This window comes from Ursus arctos, unplaced genomic scaffold, assembly GCF_023065955.2.
Source record: "Ursus arctos isolate Adak ecotype North America unplaced genomic scaffold, UrsArc2.0 scaffold_5, whole genome shotgun sequence".
NCBI classification, from domain to species: domain Eukaryota; kingdom Metazoa; phylum Chordata; class Mammalia; order Carnivora; family Ursidae; genus Ursus; species Ursus arctos.
In genome coordinates, this window is record NW_026623067.1 from 26,002,254 (window position 1) to 26,027,150 (window position 24,897).

General features: G+C 40.9%; 1 protein-coding gene across 2 annotated transcripts in view; it reads left to right on the top strand.

Moving 5' to 3' along the window:
- The first annotated feature begins 630 nt into the window (after positions 1-630).
- The window catches only part of GRAMD2B (GRAM domain containing 2B), a 105,085-nt gene continuing 80,818 nt past the window's right edge, over positions 631-24,897 (top strand). The window contains exon 1 of one of the 2 annotated variants that reach the window (XM_026507861.4): positions 631-901. In XM_026507861.4, coding sequence (XP_026363646.2) covers positions 777-901 — 125 coding nt within the window. In that variant the 5' untranslated portion in view covers positions 631-776. The remainder of the gene's footprint in view (positions 902-24,897) is intronic. The other variant, XM_057306993.1, reaches the window with a different exon arrangement.

The following is a 24,897-nucleotide window of genomic DNA, read 5'->3' on the forward strand; positions in this document are numbered from 1 at the left end:
GCTCAGCAGGTTGGAGATCACCTGCGGTGACAGAGCCAGAAAGTAGCGAAGATGGAGCTGGAACCCTCTCCCCCTAGAGATTGTTTGTCTTTGTGGTGGTGGTGGCGGTGACTGTGATAGAGGCCACAGCTGCCTGGAACCCAGCAAAATACACGACCTGGACGTTGAGCTTGACTTTGTACGTTTCCCTTCCCTGAGAATTCCAGAACTCTTCAGGTCCCAAGAACCATGCAGGGCATCCAGAAAGCTCTTGTGCGTCTTGCCCCATGTCAGCCGTGGCGTGCTTGTGGGCTGATTGTTTCCTGCATGTGTAAAGGCTTTATAAAGCCCACCCACATTCTCCACTCTGTCGCTCAGCCCCAGGGGGTCCAAGAAAAGCAACCCCCTTTTAACATTGAGATGGTGCAACTTTCTGCACCTCACTTTTTCACGTCTTTACCTTCCCAGAGATTTTTCTGCCTAAATCCACCTAAATCGTGTGGTGTTCATATTAGTACACCGGGAGGTGCAGTTCCCAAACACGCGTATTTTTCCTTTAGAACGAGTGTGGGTAGGATGAAAACCACTCTGTGTCATACTTACATGTTACTCATTAACTGACTTCAAAAAAAAAAAAAAAAAAACAGCTTCGGCTAGATTAGGAGTCATGTGAAGAAAGAGTTTCCTGCAATGTGGGAACGGAGCAAAGCTAAAACGCAGAGTTTTTCACATGATTGGGGGGAGTCAGAAAGGAGCCTTTGAGCTTCTTTCCTGACTTGGCGATCGACCCGCGCACCATGGCGAAGAAAAGTCTGTCTCCCAGCGACACGGTGTTCCGGTTTGACATTCCCGGCAGCCCAAGAAAGGCAGGCACCGAGGCCCCACACAGCTCCACAGACAGTCCCGGCTCTGTGTTTCTCAGGTGGGTACATCTCGTGTGTCGCCCTGGTGGCCTCAGCCACCTGACCGTTGTTCTTTGGAGAGCTCCGTCCTCATCCCTGGAGGCAGCAATCGGCCAAGGGGAAGGAGAAGGCACAGCCTAGGCATTTGGGCCAGTGCATTTGAAGGGGGGTACATAGCAAAGAAAGTGACTTGCTGAGCAAATCGAACTATTACCACTATTAAGGGAAAATAATGGTTAGCGCCTTCTTTAGGATTTTTTTAGTACTGGATGACTGCCCAACTCTGCCATTCTCTTATTCTTGATCACTTTCGGGTTCATAGGAAATGAAGTCAAATAGTTGAGCCAAAAACCTTACTTGGGTGTTGGAATTACCTGTGTTATTATCAAAAGCGTAAATGCGAGGGCTTTCTAAATTAATTATCAAAATAGTATTAGCTGTATTGTGGGTTCAACTATTTATTGTACGGTGGTTTGGGGCAGCTTTGGCCTGATTGAGAACACACTCTTAGCTGTAAGTTTTAATATCTATATAAACTCACTCTGATAATTACATATTTTTTAAAATTTTTATTTATTTGAGAGAGAGAGAGCACAATTAGGGGGAGCAGCAGGCAGAGGGAGAGGGAGAAGCAGGCTCCCTGCTCAGCAGGGATGATGCGGGGCTCAATCCCAGGACCCTGAGATCATGACCTGAGCGGAAGGCAGACGCTTCACCGACTAAGCCACCCAGGCACCCTGACAATTACATATTTTTAATGAAAATTCATGTTATCAGCTCTTCGTTCATTTTGGCCTCCTAATAATTCTCTAGGAATTTACATAATGTAGAAATCAAATCCAAATGGAAATCAATTACAAGAGAAAGTTTCTCACCCAACTTTGATGTAAACTTCAAGGTTACTCCATGTGGACCTCCAAGAGGAGGCAGAGGAATGACCTCCACGCGGGAAGTTTACTTCAACACAACACCGTAGCCGGAAAGTTGATCATTTGTTTTGTGTTTTCATCATTTTAAATCATTTATACAAAAAAGTGCTCCTCAAAGTGATAGCTTTTAAAAATTAAATGGAAACCAAGAAATCCCATTTCATTTAACTGTGTTTGCATAGCAGAATGTCAGGTTATAAAAACAAGTGAAATAATTTTAAAAAGAAGTTTTGGGGACAAAGAGTCTGAATTTATGCAAAATGTTGCATAATACCTCTGTTTTTAGGTTAGCTTAGTTTACCCATCCATCATGAAAATGAATCTATCTGACTTGAATTGTCTGAGCAAGAGCACAACTCCTATGACTGAAAATGTAAAACCTCTGTATTATTCCTATATTTTGCTGAATTTCAAATGTTTCTCAAATCTTTTTGTCTGCTTAATCCACCTCTTCTGTAGATAATGCCAACTCTTCTAGGAGCTCAAGTTCTAATCAGGAAAAACGAAATTAAAATACAAAACAAACAAATATTTAAAATATATAAAATACAGAAAGTATAATTTAAATAAACATGTCTTATTTAAATAAACTTAAATAGAATAAAAATAAAATAAAAACCTGCATCAACCTAAATTCAAGCCTCTTTCAAAAACAGCCCAAGCCTATTTTACCAGCCTATTAGAATATTCAATATCAAATGTCTATATTAGTATCTAAAAATGGTTTTTTTAATGTGTATTGGAACCCATCTAAAAACATTACATGTATCTCCAAACGGTCTGAGCATTGCAGGACTTTTAGTCTGGTTGAAAAATCTACTTAATGTATTATATATTAAATCATTCAAAATAATTCATGGAAACATTAGGCACATGTTGATTAATTATTTGAGGTAAAAAATGAGACCAGGTACATACTTCCTTTAACTTTCTAAATAAATACTAAGAATTTATGTGGCTGATGTGGTATCCCATTATCATTTTCCAAACCAGAAGTAATAAAATGTACTCTGAGATCAACAAACCACTTCAAATAGGTACAGATACAATTTATGCAGTGCTCTTATCAATCATTCAACAAAGATTTACTGAGTGACTAGATTAAGCCAGGCTATGTGGAACACACAGTGGGTACATTCACAAGCAAGACAGACCTAGTCTCTGCCCTCAGAGAAGTTATTAGTTTAACTTCAGAGACAAGCTAAAAAAGTATGAATGCATGAATGGACACACCCACATATACATAATTCTTACATTAACATTTATTATCATAGGAAACAATTCCAGGGCTGAGAAAGAGAACCAGATAGGGAATACTAACTTAGATGAGATGGCAAGTGAAGGACCCTTTAAGGAAGTGATAATTCAGCTGTCTAAAAGGATGAGAAAAGAGCCAACCATGGAATGGCATGGAAAGGACATGTTGCCCTGAGCGAGGGAGGATCTTACGTCCTGAGGAACCCCAGGGAGAGTGGCAGCTGATGAACCTGGAGAAGGGGTTTAAAATTCTCACTTAACTGCACTGGGAAAGCACTGGGTGGTTTAGAATAGGGGAGTATCACATGTGTTGTTCCCTTGAGAAGGGCATTCTGGCCCCTTTCTGGGTGATTTCCAGGTTTCTGCTCCGCTGAGCAATACTGCATCTTGCCCACATCTCCCCAGGAGCTTGGATATGCCTGTAAGGTATGGACCCAGCAGGGGCATTACTGGGTCACAGATTACAGGCTCGATTAATCCTGCTCATGATGTCAACTTGTGTTCCAAAGTGTTGTGTCATTTACGCTCCTACCCTCAACTATTCTGCTGCCTACACAACATTGGCATTATCTGACTTTTTAATTGTTTCTAGTCCAGAAGCTGTGCAATGGCATCTCAATGGGGTTTTAATGTTCATTTCCCTTATTAATACAAAAGGAGCATCTTTTCAACATGTTTATTGATTATTTTCATTTCCTCTTCTATAAAATACCTGCTTACGGATTTATGACCCTTTGCGGCAGAAGGCGGGCAGGAAGATGGGTTACTATCTTTCTCTTATTTTTAGATAGTTTTAAAAACACTCCAGATACTAATTTTTTGTTAGTTATATGTGGTGTAAGTATTTTATTCCAGCATATGATTTGTCTGTTCTCATTCTCTATCATACCCAAAGTCTTATTTTTAATTTATCAATGCCTTTACCAGTTCATGCATTTCCCTACCTCCCTCCCCTCTGGCAACTGTCAGTTTGTTCTCTGATTCTGTAAGCGCATTTCTGTTTTGTTTTCTTTATTTTGTTTTTTAGAATGCACATACAAGTGAAACCATATGGTATTTGTCTTTCTCTGTCAGACTTCTCTCTCTTAGCACAATACTCTCTAGGTCCATCCACATTGCCACGAATGGCAAGATTTCATTTTTTTTAATGGCTAGGTAATATTGTGCTCTGTGTGTGTGTGTGTGCGCGCCATATCTTCTTTATCCATTCATCTATTCATCATTCATCTACTGATGGACATTTAGTTTGTTTCCATACCTTGGCTTTTGTAAATAATGCTGCAATGAACAGAGACATGCATACATCTTTTCAAATTAGCATTTTTGTTTTCTTTGGATAAATACCTAGGAGTGGAATTGCTGGATCTTACAGTAGTTCTACTTTAAATTTTTTGAGGAACCTCCACACTGTTTTCACTAGTGGATGCACCAATTTACATTCCTACCAAGAAGGCACAGGGTTCCCTTTTTCCCACATCCTTGCTAACACTTCTTATTTCTTATCTTTTTGATATTAGCCATTCTAACAGACGTGATTATCTCGTGGCTTTGATTTACATTTCCCTGATGATGAGTGATGTTGAGCATCTTTTCATGTGTCTGTTGGCCATCTGGATGTCTTCTTTAGAAAGATGTCTATTCAGGTGCTCTGCCCATTTTTTAATGGGGTTGTGTGTTTTTTCTGCTATTGAGTTGTATGAGCTCTTCATATATGTTGGATGTTAACCTCTTGTCAGATATGTAATTTGTGAATATTTTCTCCTATTCAGTAGGTTGCCTTTTCATTTTGTTGATGGTTTCCTTTGCTGTGCAGAAGTTTTTTTAGTTTGATGTAGTCCCATTTGTTTGTTTTTTGCTTTTGTTGTCCTTGACTGAGGAGACAAATCAAAGGGGAAAAAAAAAAAAAAGATCCAAAAAAATGAGGCAGCACTAAGCTTGAATGTGGGACCAGGGTGGGACTAGCCCAGGCCTCCTTAGACTCCTTCAGTGCTCTGATTTGGGGATCACCCCAGGCTGCAGTCAACAATGACAATGGCAGGTCCAAAGTAGCCCTGTAGTCACACTCATGATGCCTCCACCCAGTGGTCCCACTGATTCTGTTTCTGTTCATCTACTGTCCCAGCTGCCACCAGTGAACGTCAGAAGAAATGTTGGTCCTTCTCTCTTCTCCCAACATCCTTGATATTTCTTAGCCACACCCACTTCTCCTGCTAGTAGGGAAAGAACAGAGCACTTTTTGGTACCTCAAGAAGAGGAACACTGTAGACGTCGTATTATGACCCATTTTCACTAGATGAGCCCATCATCCCAGCTCCTGTTCGCTGGCGTTGTAGAAACAGGGTTATATTTAGAACCTGGAGGGAGCTGATTTCTGGGAAATGTGTTTCCCTCTCTAGGAGAAGGGATGGGGAGGTAACAAAGAGAACAGGACTGTGTTAAGAGAATATAGTAGTAGTAGTCGTCCTAATGTCCTAAGTGTGGAGTGGGTATTTCAGTGAAGGGCGTACCTCTATTCTTAGTGGGCAAGGTTCACCGGCAGGACCTGGGAACTCTGTTGAGCCTCAGAGGAGAGCGAAGAGCAGGTTGTCAGAAAGCAATGAGATGATGAATTACCCCAGGATGTAGTGAAATGGGGCTTGGAAGTTAGAATGAGGAGGTACAGTACCAGGAATAGACGTCTCTGATAGGAGAGTCAGAATTTTCCCAGCAGGAGAGAACAGAACTCCCCAGCAGCTAACCTGGCCAGGAGAGAACGGACCTGCAGTCTCTTTCCCAAACCTCGCCAGACACTTCCCCACAGTCTACATATACCAAGCACTCAACAGTCTCTCAAGACACATGTTCTACCCTTGCACCAGACTTTTGAACATGCTGGGAGCCCCCCCCTTCACTGCCTCAAAAATTCCTGCTCATCTTTCATGATGCACCTCCAGAAAGGTCTACTCTAACATCTGGGGAGACTTACTACTTCCACCCCTCAGAAGTAGTTGCCTTTTTTATTTCTTGGCACTTTATCCAATATTAACCACTTATCAGAATAGACTGTCAGAAGGGGTGCATTTATTACAAAATCAGTGAAGTTTAAGCTTCCACCCTCACTTAGACAAGCCCTTTCCAAGGCCCTGGGAGTGCCTGTAGCAAGCTCTTCACATAGTCATACCTTTCAGTAAGCCTTTCAAACAATATATTAACTACAATTATGACTGCTCTCTCTCTTCACTCCAATGTTCTCTCTATCACACTTGCCCTCCTGTCCGGTGGGCAAGGGATTTTTTGACATTACGAGATAAGGGGAAGTTGTTTGGAGATACATTTAGTTTGGGATTGCTGGAATTTGTTTATGTGATTTGTCATGTGTGTGTAAGTTATTGCTAGCCAACCTGGCTTCCTGGAATATTCCCACCACCCATGAAGGGCCAGAGATGATATCATGATAGGAATACGTCCTCCCGGTACCCTTTATCAGCAGTATGTAGGCAGTGAAAGAAAAACAAGACTGGAAATGTATAGGACCAGAAACTAGTTTCTGGTAAATTCTTCCAGTCATCTGATGTGTAAATTGTAAGTGGTGGACTCTGTCCTCATTAATGCCAACACAAAACAGAAGTTCTCTTCTGTTAGGACCATAAACTCGATAATGCAGCTGATATCATTAAGTACACCAAACGTTTTTCTTCTGCTTCTTCTGCTTCTTCTTTAGTGGTAATTGCATGATTTATCAGAATTTCTGTGTTTATGGGACACAAACCCAAGGTAATACTAAAAACAGCCACTGCCTTTGTGAGTGTGTCACATAATAGATCACATCTTAGTATGACATTATTAAGAGGAGGTTAGAATACAAAAGAAAATATCAATAAAAATTAAGGTTTTTCTAGAAAAAAGACTAAATTATCTCTTTATTGAAAACATTACAAATCTGTTGCCATGTGAAGATATTAATGAGTATCATCTAAAAATTATAAGGAAGTATCATATAGTGTATCAGGCAGTTAGGTCATAAGAGTGTTAAATTACTTCTCTGAATTGGGAGATGTTTGTGGAATTTATTGGCTTTTTCAAATTAATAATTTGATTTTTTTCTGCATTCTAAAGATTTTATTTATTTATTTATTTGTCAGAGAAAGAGAACAAGCAGGGGTAGAGGCAGGCAGAGGGAAAGGCAGGCTCCCCGCTGAGCAAGGAGCCTCATGTGGGGCTCGGTCTTAGGACCCTGGGATCATGACCCAAGCTGAAGGGAGATGCTTAATTGGCCGAGCCACCCAGGTGCCCCTTCTTTCTGCTCTAAATAAATATTCACTTTTGTATCTAATTTCTCATTCATAATGTTTCTTAAAGAAGACCCTAAAGTTGTATTCGCTTCAGGACCACAAAACCTGGATCTGCCCCTGAGTCTAACTACCTCTGTACCTGTGTTTTCCAACAGATTGGAGCTTCTTTTATCCGTAGATGTTGACACAGGCTATGAACTTGTAGTGCTAAGCGAAGGTATGGAGGTGATTCCCTGGGAATGAGTCCCTGAGTGGAAGGCGTGCTGCCTTATAAGTAACCGCCTGTTAGAAGTTTCCCATTTGGGGCAATTTTGAACATATTTATAGAAAAACTAAGTTTATAAAAATGTTTCTCATCAGTGTTCGGTTCATTAAATGTTGCACAACACCTAAACTTGTTTTTAAAAAACAATTTTAAAAATTAATAACCTATGTTTAAGCCCTGACTCACTTTTTACATGACGTTTTCAAAAGTCGTGAAGATCTATTTCAGATGAGCTTATCTTTAAGTCGCTACTTTCATTAAAAGCTTTTTATCATAACAGGTTTTTAAAAAAATCAATCCGGTTCATTTACATCCGTCCCCCCCCCCCCATTCCTCCATGTCTAACGTTAAGCCAGGGAAGTGAGTGTACCTGCGTTGCAAGTTCCAGGAGTTGCCTCCATGGGTAACTATGTGGAGTTTCAAGACGGCATATTGGCCAGCCCTGCCAAGAAGTACAGGAGTGATGAATGAGGGCTTCTTTATAGCCAACAGCACGAACATAACCTCTGCTGTTTGCACAGTGGCTTACTCATGGGAACTTTTTACAGATGTGAACTTACTCACCTTAGTGGCTTTTTGCTATGGTGGATGGATTACGATAGTTACTCTCTTTGGTGCTTAGATAACGGTGAAAACAACAGAAAAAGGAAAAGAAGTTTTCTGCTGTGGCTGGATGGTAAAATTAAGCCAATGAAATTAGGTCAGGTAGTGAATGCCCAGCCAGACAGGTGGCCAAAAAGGCATTATCCAACTTCATTGACCAATTGATTCACCTCGAGGGGCTTCAAATTATGTGGGCTATTTCCAAAAAAAAATCAAATCCATCTTCAAGGGTCATTTAATTCAGTTCCTTCAGCCCACCCAGGGTAACTTTTACAACCTCAGAGGGGCACCGGTTTCGGAAGTAGGCATGTGACTCTCTTTGAAAGAACAAAGTTAAGGAGACCAACCTGGAATTCTCTATTCTATATTGACCCATGATGTGATTCTGTGGGTCTTGGTTAAATTTGTTGGTAAAAAAGACAAGGGTATTTGTCCTTGATACTTTTCAGGAGCGGTGAAAGAACAAGTACGATGGGTCATTTCATTTAACAAACAGTTATGGGATACTTTCTACAATCTCTGTATAGGGATATTCTACATGGAAGACTGCCTGGTGTGTATGTGGTAGATAATATTCAACAAGATAATACATAAAGTGCTTGGGAGCACAGCAAAGGTTCTAAGGAGGTTATTATAAGGCAGTAGGCATGATGCACAGACGAATCACGGTATATTCACTCACCACCTAGAACTGTTAGAGGCGAGAAATACGTCCTTTCCTCTCTATCGATAGCATGTGGCACAGAGAAGAAACTCTATAAAGAGAAGAGAGCCTTGCAAAGTAAATAAATGGCTGCAAACCCAGCTCCAATTTCTGTTGGTGAAGGACACACCTGCAGGCTACGATACAAGGAAGGCAATGTGCATGTACTATGAAGATTAAATTATTAGCCTAACTCTCCAAACTATAATTTCCCTCAGCATGTTTACGGCTGATCCCCACATTGCAAAACTTACATCTAGGAATAACTGCACATTTCAAGTGCTTAGTGCCACAAAATAAACCTTACCTAATATGAAAAACTAACGGCTGTCAGGACTCTCCTGGGGGGAGGAAAAAAAAAAACCCTATTTTATTACTTCCAATAAACCTGCAGGGCAGAACAATGTGCCATGAATAAGCCTCACTCCAAACATGCTCCTGTGAAAGGGAAATAAAACCAGAAGCAGGAATGGTGAAGTCATACCAGTGTGTGCATTTCTCCCCCAGACTTGTCCTTTGGACACTGGGAAATACTGCCTATGACCCCGCTGGCCTCCCTGCTCCAGGAAGCCTCCACTTCAGGCATGCACGCTAGTCCTGCCTTTGCACCTTCTGATCTGACCACAACCCTCTGGCAGAGTAAATTCTATGTGGTTCTTCAGATGGGACCAGACATCCCTGCCTTCGGAAAGCCTCCCTTGACGCCTGTTTCTGGGCTATGTGTTATCTTTTGTTTACTTCCATGACAGCATTTATCACACGCCGCATTACTCTTGTTACGTTTGTCTTTCTTTTTCACTTTGCTGCTGCCTTGTTTCTAACCAACCATTCAGCACAGTTCCTGGCACAAAAGAGACAACAATAAATGTCAGATGGTGCTGGGCGACAGAGCAGTGAAGAGCTCCCCTGAGATGACAGGCAAAGTTGATCCTTGCTGGGGTGCTGCTGACCTGGCCCCAGGAAGGCTGGGGCTCAGAGGAACAGTGAGGGCACACAAGGGAGGAACCGGCTCAGGGCAGGAAAGCAGCTAGAGGCAAAGTCAAAGGATGGATCAGACCTTCTGACTCACCGTCCTGGACCCTCTCGCTGTTCCACAGTGATTTATTATTAGATCTGAACTAGCATTTGCCTACACCGTGGTCCCCAATGCTTTATCCTTGCAACTGGGAAAAGAGAGGGAAAGAATTACAAGGAGCCACTGAAGCTGAGATTTCTGTTTCCATAAATTGAAGTGCAAACTTGATTTTAACTCATTTTCACATTGAATTTAGTTTACAAATAAACTTGAGTACAGTAAAATTGAATTAAGCTCAATATAAAAGAAAAAAGAACGCAACAAAACATCAGTTTTTAATTTAATGAATAATCCCTCACGCAGGCCACATGCTTTCCTAACCTCCATGCCCCTGTGCTCGCTCTCTCTGCCTGGAATACCATCTCCCTCCAACAGGACTAGATCAACAAGTGTTTCTTGTGCCGCATGTCACTAGAAATCCAGCGGTGGCTACACCAAGAGTGGTCCCTGTTCTTACGCTGCTCTCATCGAAGGAAGTCACATATGAACAGGGTTTCGAGCATCTTGCGTAGAGGAGGACAGGGCACAGGTAAACGGAGCAAAGGGCGTCAGCCCAGGCTCCAGGACATAAAGCAATGGCAAAGGAGACACAGTTCCCAGCACGAAAAGGAAAGGGTGATTCTGTGACATCATAAGGTGTTAGCTAACACTACTGTGGTAATCACATTGCAATACAGAAATGTCTCAGGCGAACAGGTTGTGCACTTCCAACTTACACAATGTTATCTGTCAATTATATCTCAGTAAAAATAATAATATTTTTTTAAAAAAAGAAATGAAAGATAGGAGGTGAGCTGAGCATGAGGCAAGGGAGCGGCAAAGAGAGAAAGAGCTAGAACCCAACACTGAAGAAATAGCATTTTGCTACTCTCTGGGGAAGAGAAAAATGTATTTCAAACTGTTGACAGAACCCTGCAATCTGGAGCACACAGGGGGAGGGAGAATCAGAGGAAAGGATGCAGAGCCCAGACACACTTTCCTCAAAGAGTAAAAATGAAACTCAGAAGCTTAATCTTGTCCCAAGTTCCAACAAAATAAAATGCCCCCCAGAAATAATACTATCCCCATGTCTCTCCCGGTCAGAGATAGTATCCAGTTGATACAAACCCTTGAGGCGGCAGTTACCGTCTCCCCATGCCACCTTTAGAGAACAAAAGATGTTCATTTCTCCTTTTTGGCTGTGCCTCCCCGTCAGCCCCCAAGCTCTGCCCGCTGACCCTTGCCTGATTCCACGCCACCCAACATCCAAAGGCAAATCCAACTCCAATCTAGTCGTTTGTGTGAACATGAAGTCAACCAGGAGGCTCACTCCAAAGTGAGGAAGATTGGCCGACAAAGGCTGTATGAGTTACCAAGTGCCTCACAGCACGTTACACCAAAACGTTGCCTCTTAAAACCATAAGCATTTACTATCTCACACAGTATCTGTGGATTTTGAATCTGCAAGTGAAGAGCTTGGTGATTGTAGCTCAGGGACCCCGGTGAGGTTGCAGTCAGCCATCAACCACAGCTGCCATTATCCAAAGGCTTGCTTGACTGGGGCTGGGGGGTGCATTTCCAAGTGACTCACACACCTGGTGGGTTAGTGCTGGTGTCTGCAAGAGGCTTCAGTTCCTCTCCAACCGGAAAAAGGGTTATTTACAACATGGCAGCTGGCTCCCCCCAGAGCGAGTAATTCATGAGACAGGACCGCGAGACACAATGTCCTTTATGACCCAGTTTCTGAAATACACCATTTTTGCAGTATCTTGGTGGTGAAACAGGTCAGCCCTGTGTATTCAGTATAGAAGGGTACAATACAAGGGCGAGAATACCAAGAGAGGGAGATCATTTGGAGCTGTCTTGGGGGCTGGTGACCACAGAGCTATGCAGGTGACACCAAGGCTGCCACGTATTTCTAATCCGAAGGCGGTATATGCTGGAAGGACAGCTTAGAGTTGCATAGGCCTGTGTTTGTGTTTGGTTTGGTTTGGTTTGCACAGGTCTGTATTTGATCACAATGCTGGCATGTGCTGTGTTACCTTAGTCCAGTTACCTGAACTTTCTAAACCTCAGCTTTCTCATGTGTAAGATAGAAAAACAACACCTACGTCTGAGGACTGTTTAGAGGATTAGGTGTGGAGAGCCTATAGGCTGGCAAATACTGAGCGCTCGAGAATGGTTAACTGTTAACAGTTACAAAGTAAACTAAATGTTACCATATAGCAACACAGTTGGAAGTCCGTACCCACACAACCCTGTATCAACTCCAAGGGTTTGCTTCCATTTGTTTCTTTATATTTGTTTCTCATATGTTCTTTTATAACTTATGAATGACTTAAAGGTAAACCCAGGGTGGGGGCAGTGTATAAAGCTAAAAAACACATATTTCTGTTTATATATTTGAAAAGAAGTAGAAACCACGAAAACTTTAAGATCTAAACTGGAGCCAAAGAGCTGTCAGGCTATTGCATTTTTCCCATATGACTGAAGTCCATACTATAATGACCTTAAAGAAACACGGACAAGACGTAAGGGGGGGAGGGAAGTATTGCACTCAGGAATTTACTTAAAATCACAGTTTTTCTGGGGGAAAAAAGGTGATTATTTCTAGAGAAAAACACAAGTTCTAGTGCTTAAGTTGTGTCTCATGTCAAAACGAAACATTTTTTCAACAGGGCTACTTGTTTATAAGGTTAAAGTATATTCTTTACTCAGAAATTTGAGAGTTTGGGTTTTGCCTTTGATGCAAATTTCTCCACCCTTAGCTTCTTCCCCAGTAAAATAAGGTAAAGATACTATGAGAAGAAGCTTCGTCATGTGTGTACTCAGAATATTAACCCTCTAAATTCATGCACCAAAAGTTTAAGTGGAAAGAGCCCAGGCTTGGCCCCTACGTTCCTCTGTGACCCAGAACAAATCACTGACCCTCTCCATTCCCTCATCTCACAAAATGGAGAAATCCACCAGTAAGAGGATTTTTCCAGACAATGGAGAAGTTAAGGAGGGGAGGGGATGAAATGAGGTGAGATAAATAGATATATAGAGAGAAAGGTAGATATATAGAGAGAGAAGTAGATATGTAGATATTTAATTATAAGCTCTTTCCAGGGGGAAAAAAGTGAAGAATTCTTTTCTGGGAATACTTTATTCTTACGGTATCTAAAATCTATTTTAGTTGCTATCTGAAGTGGCGGATTTACCACAAAGCTAATGAAGCTGAACTTTCAGGGCTGATCACCTGAATTAATCTCTTCTAATTCAATATTCTCTGTCTGCACCTAATTTTCACATTTTTTTTTCTCAAAGGAGTCCCCCATATCCTATAAGCTGCAGGCCCTACAAAATTGAATCTTTCCCAGTTGCTGCTGGTTTTGTTTTTTGTTTTTTAAAGATTTTATTTATTTATTTGACAGAGAGAGAGACAGCCAGCGAGAGAGGGAACACAAGCAGTGGGAGTGGGAGAGGAAGAAGCAGGCTCCCAGCAGAGCAGGGAGCCCCACGCGGGGCTCGATCCCAGGACCCTGGGATCACGCCCTGAGCCAAATGCAGATGCTTAATGACTGAGCCACCCAGGTGCCCCATGAATCTTCCCCAGTTGCTGCTGTTAATATAAATACACGTTTTTCAACCAAGATCAATTTTCTAATATTATCATTGGTGTCTCATCATTATCAGTAAATGAGATAATATCCTACTAACAGCTTAACAAATCTATACAAGAAGCTACTACTATAGTATGAATGGGTATTTCCAAAATGACTGATTACTGAAATAGATGGAAATAAAACGTATTCCCTACACATATATATTATTTTTCAGAACATTCATATTGTCATTTATACAGGATGATCACATGACATAGACCATATAATTCATGAACCACATATACTAGAGTACGTAACATATTTAATGTAGGATTTAATTTTAGCATGAAACATAGATAAAGGTGGTAGTATCTTTATTTTCCTTCTCAAAAGAGAAGAAAAATATTATCGAATTTTTTATCTATCTATGTTATTATATCCCACATTTTGGGGGGGTTGAAGAAGTGTAGATTCCAGAAATTCAAAAGTTGCTGTACCAATACTGATTCCTCTCTGAGCCGAGAAGCAGCACAGAAGAGTAGTTAAGAACAGCACCTCCAATGGGTGCCTGGGTGGCTCTGCCAGTGAGTTTTGATTCTGGGTTTCAGCTCAGGTCATGATCTCAGGTCCTGAGATCCAGCCCCACTTTGGGCTCCACTCAGCTCAGAGCAGGCTTGTCCCTCTCCCTCCCTCCACTTGCACGCACGCACACTCTCTCTTTCAAATAAAGAAAAAAATAAAATCTGAAAGAAAGAAAAAAAGCTTCATTTAAATGTTTCATGGCATGGGATTATTATGTGTTTTTATTCCAAAAGGGTTTTTAATATTTGCTAAGTTGTCCACATTAGTAAATATAATTATGAATTAATAAGCATATCTCTATTGGAAGATGCTTCCTTTGTCAGCCTGTAGGGGAAGCTGACTGAGAAGTTGACTTGACTTTGAACTTTTAACAATATCTGGGTTTACAATAATAATACAGAGTGTGTTTATTGTGGCCCTAACCAGTCTGTACCTGTGAACACTCAATGATTGGGTCATTAATATGTAAGTTCTGAGGTAATGTTATCAACATGGTAAATATTTAATGGAAATACCAAGCCACCTTTCTTAAAGTCTTATTTCTGAATGGTAGGGAAGGAGTTTTGTTAATTTCCTTATAATTCTATCAATAGCCCTTAATTAATGATAACTAAGAGAAAAGTACACATTGTGATGAAACATTCAGTCATGCTGATACCAGTTTTTTGTCTCTTCTTTGGATCCCAAAAAACAAAAACATTGTTTATTTTTGAATTCAAAAGAAATAAAATTTTCCTACTATGTGCCTATCAGGTTTTTCCATGATTCCAGAGGCTATATAACCATAAGCAAACCTACAGTTTAATGTAACTTTTGCAGCCTTTCAAAAATGCATAGTTAAGAGCTCGGTAATAACCATAGTTCTATTAGGTAATTCTTAACATGGGCCAGCCTTGGTCCCACCATCTTGTCATAAAAATGACAATAACTTAACATTTATTATATGCCTCCTGTACCAGGTACAGTACTAAGCCCTTTTCACAAATCAGCTAATTGAAACTTCACAATAACTTTATGAAATAGGAACTATTATTACTGCATTTCCCAGGTAGAAAACAGAGGTTTAAAAAAGAATGAAGTACTTAATTCCAACAATGCAAGATTTGGATTCTATCTTAAGACAGACTCTAAATCCCACATTCTTCCTACTTCACTGTACTCCAGCCCTTGTAACCCTTAATCTCCTTCCTTCATGGAGTAACAGAATTGGGCTAATGGATGTAGACATTCTAAAGTAACTGCAGTGCTTCACATCTGATGTGAGAGTTAGATGTGACACCAAAAGCAGAAGCCACAAAAGAAATAATAAATACACTGGACCTCATCAAAGTTAAATACAAAACACACCAACAAGAAAGTGAAAGACAATCCACAGAACGGACAAAAATATTTGCAAATCATGTGGGTGATAAAGGTCTAGTATCCAGACTATACAAAGATTTCTTACAACTCATTAATGAAAAGATGGGTGGCTCAGTCAGTTAAGCCTCTGACTCTTGATCACCCAGCTCAGGTCTTGATCTTGGGGTCATGAGTTCAGGCCCCACATTGGGCGCGATGCTGGGTGTGGAGCCTACTTTAAATAAACAAACAAACACACAAACAAACAAATAAATGCAAAGGATATGAATAGTTTTTTTTCTTCCAAAGACATGTAAATGGCCAATAAGATGCAATATGGTGTTCCACATTAGTTATAAGGAAAAAGGTAAAACAACAATGAGAGAAAAAAACCCATAATGAGGTACCACTTCACAATTACCAGAATGACCATACTCAAAAAGACAGAAAATGACAAATGTTGGCAAGCCTGCAGAGGAATTGGAACCCTTCTACAAAGTTGGTGGAAATGCAAAATGGTGGGACCACTTTGGAAAACAGTTTAGCAGTTCCTCAAAAAGTTAAACACAGAGTTACAAAATGACCCAGCAATTCCACTCCTTAGTATATAACCAGGAGAATTAAAAACCCATGACCATGCGAAAACCTATACATGTATATCATAATAGCCATCAAGTGGAAACAACACAAATGTCCATCTACTGATGTATAAAATGTGGCTTAACCACAGAATGGAATATTAATTGGATAAAAGAAAAAGGAATGAAGGACTATTCTATGCCACAATATGAATGAAAGAAACTAGTCACAAAAGGCCACGATTCCATTTTTTTTTAGAAGATTTTATTCATTTATTTGAGAGAGAGGGAGGGAGCTCACGAGAGAGCATGAGCCGGGGGGAGGGGCTGAGGGAGAAGCAGGTTCCCCACTGAACACAGAGCCCAACATGGGGCTCGATCCCAAGACCCTGAGATCATGACCTGAGCTGAAGGTAGACGTCTAACCGAATGAGCCACCCAGGCATGTCCACATAGTTCCATTTAAATAAAATGTCCAGAATAGGCAAATCCACAGAGATAGAAATAGATCTGTAGTTCCCAGGGGCTAGAAGAAAGTACAATGAGATTGACTACTAATGGTTACAAGGCTTCTTTTTGTAGTGATGAAAATATTCTGGAATTAGTGGTGATAGTTGCACAACTCTGAACCATTGAATTGGAGACTTTGAAAGAGTAAATTTCATGGTATATGAATTACGTCTCAACAAAGCTGTTATTTAAAAAAAAAAGCTAATGAAAGATAAATCATTCCTTTTTCTTAAAACTCATGTTCTGTAAGTACAAAGCATAAACATAATTTTTCCATGACTGACAAACTGGCCTCTTGATTTTCAAAAGGAATGACACATTTTTATTGGACTAGATATTCTACATCAGTATTTTCTTTATTCACTATTTAACTTTTTTTTTAAAGATTTTATTTATTCTTCAGAGAGAGAGAGCATGTGTGCACTGTATGAGGGGCAGAGGGAAAGGGAGAGAAAGAATCCCAAGCAGACTCCCCACTGAGCACAGAGCCCAACACAGGGCTCGATCTCACTACCCTGAGATCGTGACCTGAGCCAAAATCAAGAGTCAGACGCTTAATCGACTAAGCCACAGGTGCCCCTAAGATTTTATTTTTTTAAGTAATCTCTACCCCCAACGTGTGACTTGAACTCACAATCCTGAGGTCAGGAATCGCACACACCATTTAACTTTCTGAAAACATTTCCCTTTCATCTTTGCACTGAAACTGTGCCAGGTTAAGGTAAGGGTGTGGGAAAATAAGTTAATAATAAGAAAGGGTTTGTGTCAGGGGTCCATAAGACCACCCCACACTGAGAGATTGACGAAACGCACACACAGAACTCAGCATACAGTAGTACACAAGGCTAAGATTTACAACAGTGACATAGTAAACGGGGTCATAATGGAAAAAGATGCAGGCGGAGTCTGGGGGAATCCACGTATAAGCATCCTTATGCCCTTTCCTTCCCATCAAGAGTCACAGAGAATAAATACCCTCTTCCCCCAGCAAAAAAAATTTAACAACAGATGTACAATGTTTCTGACCACAGAAGCCCTTCAGAGAGGTGAGATCCACAGTGCTTATTGGGGGCTGGTCACGTAGGTACACTCCAACTGTAATCTCCCAGAAGGAAAGCAGATGTTGAGAACAAATCATATTGCTTGCACAGCGTAGGCCCAATGAGCCACTTTTATCAGCCTGGGAAAAGTGGGAACGCCCCCAAAACCTAAGTTCCAAAGCACCAAGCTTGCAAACACGTCTTTCCAAGAAGACCTGTGTCAGGACTGCTACAGTAACTCTGTTCTGCACAGGGGTGGAAAACCAGGACCTCAACACTACCATCCAATGAAACACAGATTCTTGAGGGAAAGACAAAGAGGACTAAGAGGTTCTGGAAGGGTTAGCAGGGTTAGCAGGGATTCAAGGCCAAGGGGACACCATAAGGTTTGGCTCCTAGATCAAAAGTCTACCCACATCCATGACCCGAGAAAAGTTGGACTGGTTCAAGGGATAGCCTTAGAGCCAGTTGGGTCTGATCGCTTTGAAGCGATCCCAGGATTTTCTAGCCTCACTCCTAGCTCCTACCACCATCACGGCCTTCCACTCTCTAGTGCTCCGGGTGAAGGCACTGCCCCCCCACCCAGTGCTTTCCTGGAATCGGTCTGTCTTTCACAGGAGAGATAAAAGGACACAGAAATGAAGTGCAAAGGTCTCTGACCTTTACCTTCCACCTGTGGTATTCAAGAAAGAATTCTCACAGATGTACAGATGTTGAAATGGCTTATCACCAAGAACAGAGTTCATGAAACACTTACCAGCCCAGCTGCACCTGTAGCCCAGATGTAAAGGTCACAGAGGCAACACTGAGAAATAACCCTGAACAGGAGGGACTTCGTGTCATCCTCTTCTCTACTGCAAATGCTTAGTAAGAATTTATCTCACAGAAGACTGGAAGGATCTACCTGCTGTCTCAACTCTTCTGGGAGCCAGTAAAAACCACAGATCAACTAGAATATATTTGAAAAATAAAGTGGAAGGGACATCTATTGTTTTCCCTAGAGTATATTTCTGTTACATAAGAATTGTTTAACTTTGACCAGTGAGTTACAAAATGCATCATTACGGGGCAGGATTCAAAGTGCATGCCATGCACGGAAACAGTTTAGGCTTCGGCGGCTGCTTGGAATTTCTAAGACTTTCTACTTTCTCTGTAGCTTTCTCTTTTATCACGGGTTCCTCATTTTCCTTTTACTTCTTCCACCCACCAGTCTCTTTCTCTTTCCCACTTCCCATCATTCCCATCTCCCCCAACAATTAGAAACTGTCATTTCGAAGGTTCAACTATCTGCAGCCAGTTGTTTTCTTTGACGATTTTATTTCTCTGATTACCCAGATGTAAGACGGTATCTCACTAACAGATGATTTCTAATAAAAAAATTCCTGCAGGTGACCATATGCGTGTACCTGCATCTTCCACATTCATAGTTTTTTTTAAACTGGTACCTTCCATAAATATTAAAGTTTGTGAAAATCAGTAAATTATTTTTTGCTAGGTTTTACTTAGCCCTATGAAAAATCAGACAGTAAATTCATATTTAGCAACTGCCTTTCAAAATCTTCAACGCTCTGCCTTTAAGATCAGGCAGCTACATAGGAAAATCAGAGTTTCCCAGAATCAGACTGGGTAGCCCTCGCAGAGAGGGAGGAAACATTCCTGGCAGAGATCAGTCACCCAGGGAGGGACCCTGCATCTAACTATCCACATTTAATCTTCACAGAGAGTCAAATTGTCTTGAATCTAAGAAAGTCCACTTAGATACAAGACATAATAGATGAGCCATTATCAGGTGAGCCTGTCCCCAAGATAATAATAGCCTTCCCTTTCATTTGCCTGCCATTGAGCCAGGGTTTTACTAGGACGAAAAGAGAAGTTTTCTCTGAAAAGCTGAAAAAATTGCTTCCTCCAAAAAATTAAAAAGTTAATTTGATATCAAATAGCGTAAGTAGACTTTAGGATAGGTAACTATCCTGTGTGTGTCGGGCCCTCCCCGAACCATCGTGGGTTCTATGGAACGGTGATAATCTGGAGCATACTCAGAGATCCGAGAGCATGAGCAAACATGCAGATCTAGGCTGTGCAAGAACTAGGACTATTAGTTTGCAGAAGCAAAGCTCAGAAGCCAGGTGGGGAGAGTAGGGCATGAGGGTCAACTCAGATATTTAAAGGTTTGTCATGCGGTGGAGTCAGTATACATGGCCTGAAGGGCTAAAAAGGAACAACTAAGAGAGATGACATTCCAATCATTATTAAGGAGAACTCAGAACAATCAAAATTCCTAAGGATAAACTGGGCTGCTCTGAATGGTAATGAGTTCCCTGTAGCCAGAGGTATTCAAGCCTTTGATAGATTAATTCAACATTCTGCTCCTTTATCAAGTGTTCACTCCAGAGGCTCAACACTGGCTACACAGAGGTGAATGAAATGGTTATGATTCCTGCTCTTATCCAACGGAGAGTCTGGTGAGGTGATTTGCTAAGCGGTAGACTGTTGAGGGAATTGCTAGAGAAAACCCAAACATACAACCAGATAAGATTTGTCAAGTTTTTCTGAATCTCAGGAAACATTCCAGGAAACAAAGCCATAGGTTTTTCTACATTTGAGTCCCAAATGTAGAATGAGCCAGCCAGATTAATAACTCTTAGCTATGGAACAGTTTACAGCTAGCTTAAAGAATATTTGGGAGACTGTTGGGATTAGGGCTTTAAACTTTTGGCTGTGGGCCTCCAAAGTACCTTAAGGAAGAAGCCTCAAATCCATTTTCCTAAAGAGAGCTCTTAGAATCATCCTTTGGCTCTTGGTGACAGTTCTTATAACTTAGAGTTCCGTATGCTTTATGGTTAGAAGATAGCTAGCTTTTGGAAAAACAGAATGACAGTATTTTATAATTAGAAACGTAACATAAGGCTGGTATACACTCAAGAAACAGATGAAAAAGGATTCTTTTTAATGGTTTGTATTTATTCTCAGAATTAATTCCTTAACACACAATGCTGATTAAGTACAATCTAGTCTTGCCTGTTAGTTATAATTAGTGAAGTTCATTTTCTAATCACTTTGGTAATCAACACATTTCAAGATAAGATCATTTTACCTTAATCTTAATTTCACAACTACGATTTTAGACTGGATCACATGATGATTTAGAAAGATAACCTGCTGTAGCAACAAGGCTCCTTCGGGTTTGCCTAACTTGACCAGGGGGCAGAGGTGAGACGCTCTGGGAAAATTCCAGGAAGTTCACTTTAGAGAACCTCTCAGAGTAGCTCCAGGCAACACAGAATTCACAAACACGTCTTCACGGAAAATAAACTGGCACTAACAAAAGCTCCTTTCACTTCTTTTTTTTTGTAAGCTTTTTTTAAATATTAAAATTAATCCAAAAATACCAATTAGCAAATTATGTATTAATCTATGATAGAATGCTAAAAGTTTAAAAAACAAGAAAAGAACAAGGTCAGGGACTGAAAAGTCATAAGCAGCAGGAAAGAACTTGCTACTCAGTTTCTAGAACAAGAGGGAATGTTTTATAGAAACTTCTAGATACAGACCTGTTAAACCTAGTACTTAAAGAGAAAGATTTACTATCAAAAAGAACCATGATACTTTACATTATTATACAGTTTTCTAACCATATTCTTGAGCAGACCATATCTCTGCTGCTGGTTAGGCTCAGACAATTAAATACTGAGATAACCCTCTGACCCCTAGTCATACACACGTGTGCACGGGATCACAAATGAATAAGTCACAGAAGTAAGATAAAAAGGATCATGGGGCTAACAGTAAATTGGCAAGTTTTCAGCTCATTGTTAGGCTTTCAAATTCTAGTAAGCCACTGGATGGCTCACTTAGCTGAGGGTCACTATTTACTAAGAGGGGAACCAGACAGAGAGAAAATCAAAAGTGTAGGTGGGGGTCCTTGAATCAGGTTTCAGGCCCAACCCTGTCCCAGCATTGACCCCCTCCTCCAGCATTTTCCCTTGCATCTTACCCTTTCCTCTATCCGTGGGGCTTCTGCTGACATGTCCATGGGGACTCCAGGCCATCCACGGGCCTTCCTATCACCCCTCCCCAAGGGGAAAGAAGTCCTCTCTCCTAGTATGACAGTTCTTTCGGCCAACTGAGAAAGCCTGGTTTCATGAATGAAGAGGCCCACGAATAAGAAATTTACAGCTAATGAACCTAAGAGTTGGCAGAACCAGGAAGTGTTGATAAATAGAAGAGAGAAAGATATTCTCAGCCGTCTGGTCAAAGGAGGTGATTCTCCCCTAACCCTAGAACCCATCCAACATGCTGAGACTAGGACAACCTTCCTTGTTTTCTTCTTTGAGGCATAATCTCTATGGTATTACAGGCCCACAATCTACTACCAGTGAATCTGAGATAGAAAGAGCTCTGAAAGCCACACGACTTTTATAACTTTGCTAGTACAGCCTGAACTCAAGTGATGTGAGACTCTCAGCCACAAGTATTTGTCTCACGTAGTGGGAATATTCACACGTTTAGCTGAAGAAATCTTATCCGATTGAATCACAAGCTGGGAATATTTTGTAACATGCAGCATATGTGTCGTATTACTTCCCTAAAATCCAAAAATCTCTCTGTATCCAAAACAGATCTGGCCCCACCGGTTTTGGATCAAGGCCTGGGGATCTGTAGTAGCTTCAAAATTAATTCCAGAGTTTTCTTTCACTATTTCCCTCAGGGGCCTGAATGAATTATACAGGATATTGTGGCGAAAAGGAAAAGGTCACATACAGGAATTAGAAGTCCTCATAATTTAGTGGGGAATTTAATGGCAAGAGAGTACTTTTAGAGAGCCAGGGGTGGAGTCTTCCCCAAAGCCCTAGAGAAGACAATACTTACCCCTTAGCAGTCTCTTCTCTTTGTCTACCTTTGGCTAATATTCACCCAGGAAGGAGAGTCCATCCAGGGAAATCCATTCCTGAATTCAGTGGGGAGCTCACTACAGGGTAAGAACTGCCTTCACTATACAAACAAGTTTTTAAATGATTTGATTCCCTCACTAAGCCAGAAAAGTTTGCTTATGGAGTAGCAAACACAATAGAATCCACAATATGGAATAAGCTCACTTTTATGAGCCAGTCTTGGAATCCAAATTCTTTTTACATTACTCCTTACATGAGAAAATGTATTCTGCATACAAAATGCCACGTAGCACACAACCCACTTCTAAGTCGGATGCTAGCTGTAATATGTAGTGTTCTTCTAAGCATCATCCCTTGTTGTCCAAGAAATAGTTATGGGGCACTTACAAGAGGTTCTAGGAATAGAAGGTTCAACAGGAGACCATGAACCAGTCCTCACACTGTTCAGACACTAGGGAGAGAGATGAGAGGGGGAGAAATGTAATACAGATTAAAGTAAACCCTTCTCAATGTAAAATCAAATACCCAATAAAGTCACAGTTTTCTAGTTGTAATTCTGTACATCCAAAGTCTCCTATGATGAGTTTCATCTTACTAAAAAGCCGCTGCATATTTTCGGATACAGAGAGCTGGACACACTAAAAGTTTTACACTGAGTAACATAAAAGTCTCCAAACCTTCACAAGTGTAAGAAACTTTCTAATTACAGATATTTATCCTCCAAGTTCTACTAGTAAGAAAGAAGCCACCCAGAAAAGAACAATTTACAAAAACTCAATAGGATAAAAGCACCATTTTCCCAAAAGTGAGACATGGAACACTATTTGAATCTTAAAACAATAGTGCTGAAGTTCGTCATTAAAAAAAAAAAAAAGTTGCAACTTTGCCAAAAGAAGATGGAATATTAATGTCTGATCTGATTGTTGCAGCCCACATTTTTAGAAAACCTGTCTCAAGATTCTGCATATCAACCTTCTGAAAACAATAGTCTAGCGCTATTGAAATGTCAAGGCTAAATTTTCTAAGTGGAAACCAAAAAATAACAGCTACTTTCCCTGAAATCAGGAAATCCCAGTATCCCACAATACAACCCAAGGAAACAAAGCCTTGGACTTACACGCATTCTTTTCATGATAGAGGTATTCGGTAGAGGGCGCGTGTGAAGGGAAGCAAAAAGAGCAAAGGCCTTACTTCTCTGCAAGGCAGCTCCCAGGGGGAGCTGAAGGCAGGAGTGCCAATAGAAATAGGAAGCTGTAGGTAGAAAGCAGATAGAAGAATTACGTGCTTGTTACCTTAATCCAGATTGCATCAACCATGTAATGCTAAGGACAGAAAGTCAGTCTATACTTGATGTTAATCCCCTAAAGGAACAACAAAGAAATAACTAAGTCTTGAAATGACTCATGGGCATATGCAACTCCCTCTCTACTTTCAGATTTCTTTTTTTTTTTTTTAAGACTTTATTTATTCATTCGACAGAGATAGAGACAGCCAGCGAGAGAGAGGGAACATAAGCAGGGGGAGTGGGAGAGGAAGAAGCAGGCTCATGGCGGAGGAGCCTAATGTGGGGCTTGATCCCATAACGCAGGGATCACGCCCTGAGCCGAAGGCAGACGCTTAACCGCTGTGCCACCCAGGTGCCCCACTACTTTCAGATTTCTAAATGCAATGAGAAATCCCAGGGGATGGAAATGCCAGCCTGGAAAGCAATAATCAGGATCCTCAAGAGTAGCAGAATAAGGTCTGGGAGGTGTGGATTCTGTACTTGATAAGTTCTTTCACTGGGGAAATTTGGACAATGCGGAAAATTTGGAAGGTCATTAACTAGGAAAGTGAAATCACTCGAGTAGGCCTTTGTTCAGTGTCTCGAATTATGAGATACTAATCTGGGCACTAAAGGAAGAATTACAAAGATGTGCAACACATCACCTCCATCTCCTTGGGGAGGTAAGCCTCTACACATATAACCATAAATTGAGGAACATGCGGCATAATAACAAAAGCTAATTCTTAACACACACAAGACATCCATTACATGCCATACCCTATTCTAAAGGGGTTTCCATGTTTTATTTCATTTAATTATCACAACCACTCTGTGAGACAGATACTATTATTCTGTTATTTTACAGTGAGAAAACTGAAGCTCAGAGAGGTTGAGTAAACTTACCTAATGTCACACAGCTTCTAAGTGGTATATCAGTAATTTAAACCCAGGCTCCAGATGTCACTTACTCCTGCCCACCACACAGTAGCATGCAAAGGATTCTAATTCTGTCTGTGGTGAATTACGCGGCCAGGATGAGGTAGGGATGTGGGGAGAGAAGGGGGAATGAGGAAAGGGCAACTGAGCTGTGTGGTGCCTCGATGAACACGATATGACCTCCCACAAAATAACCAGGTC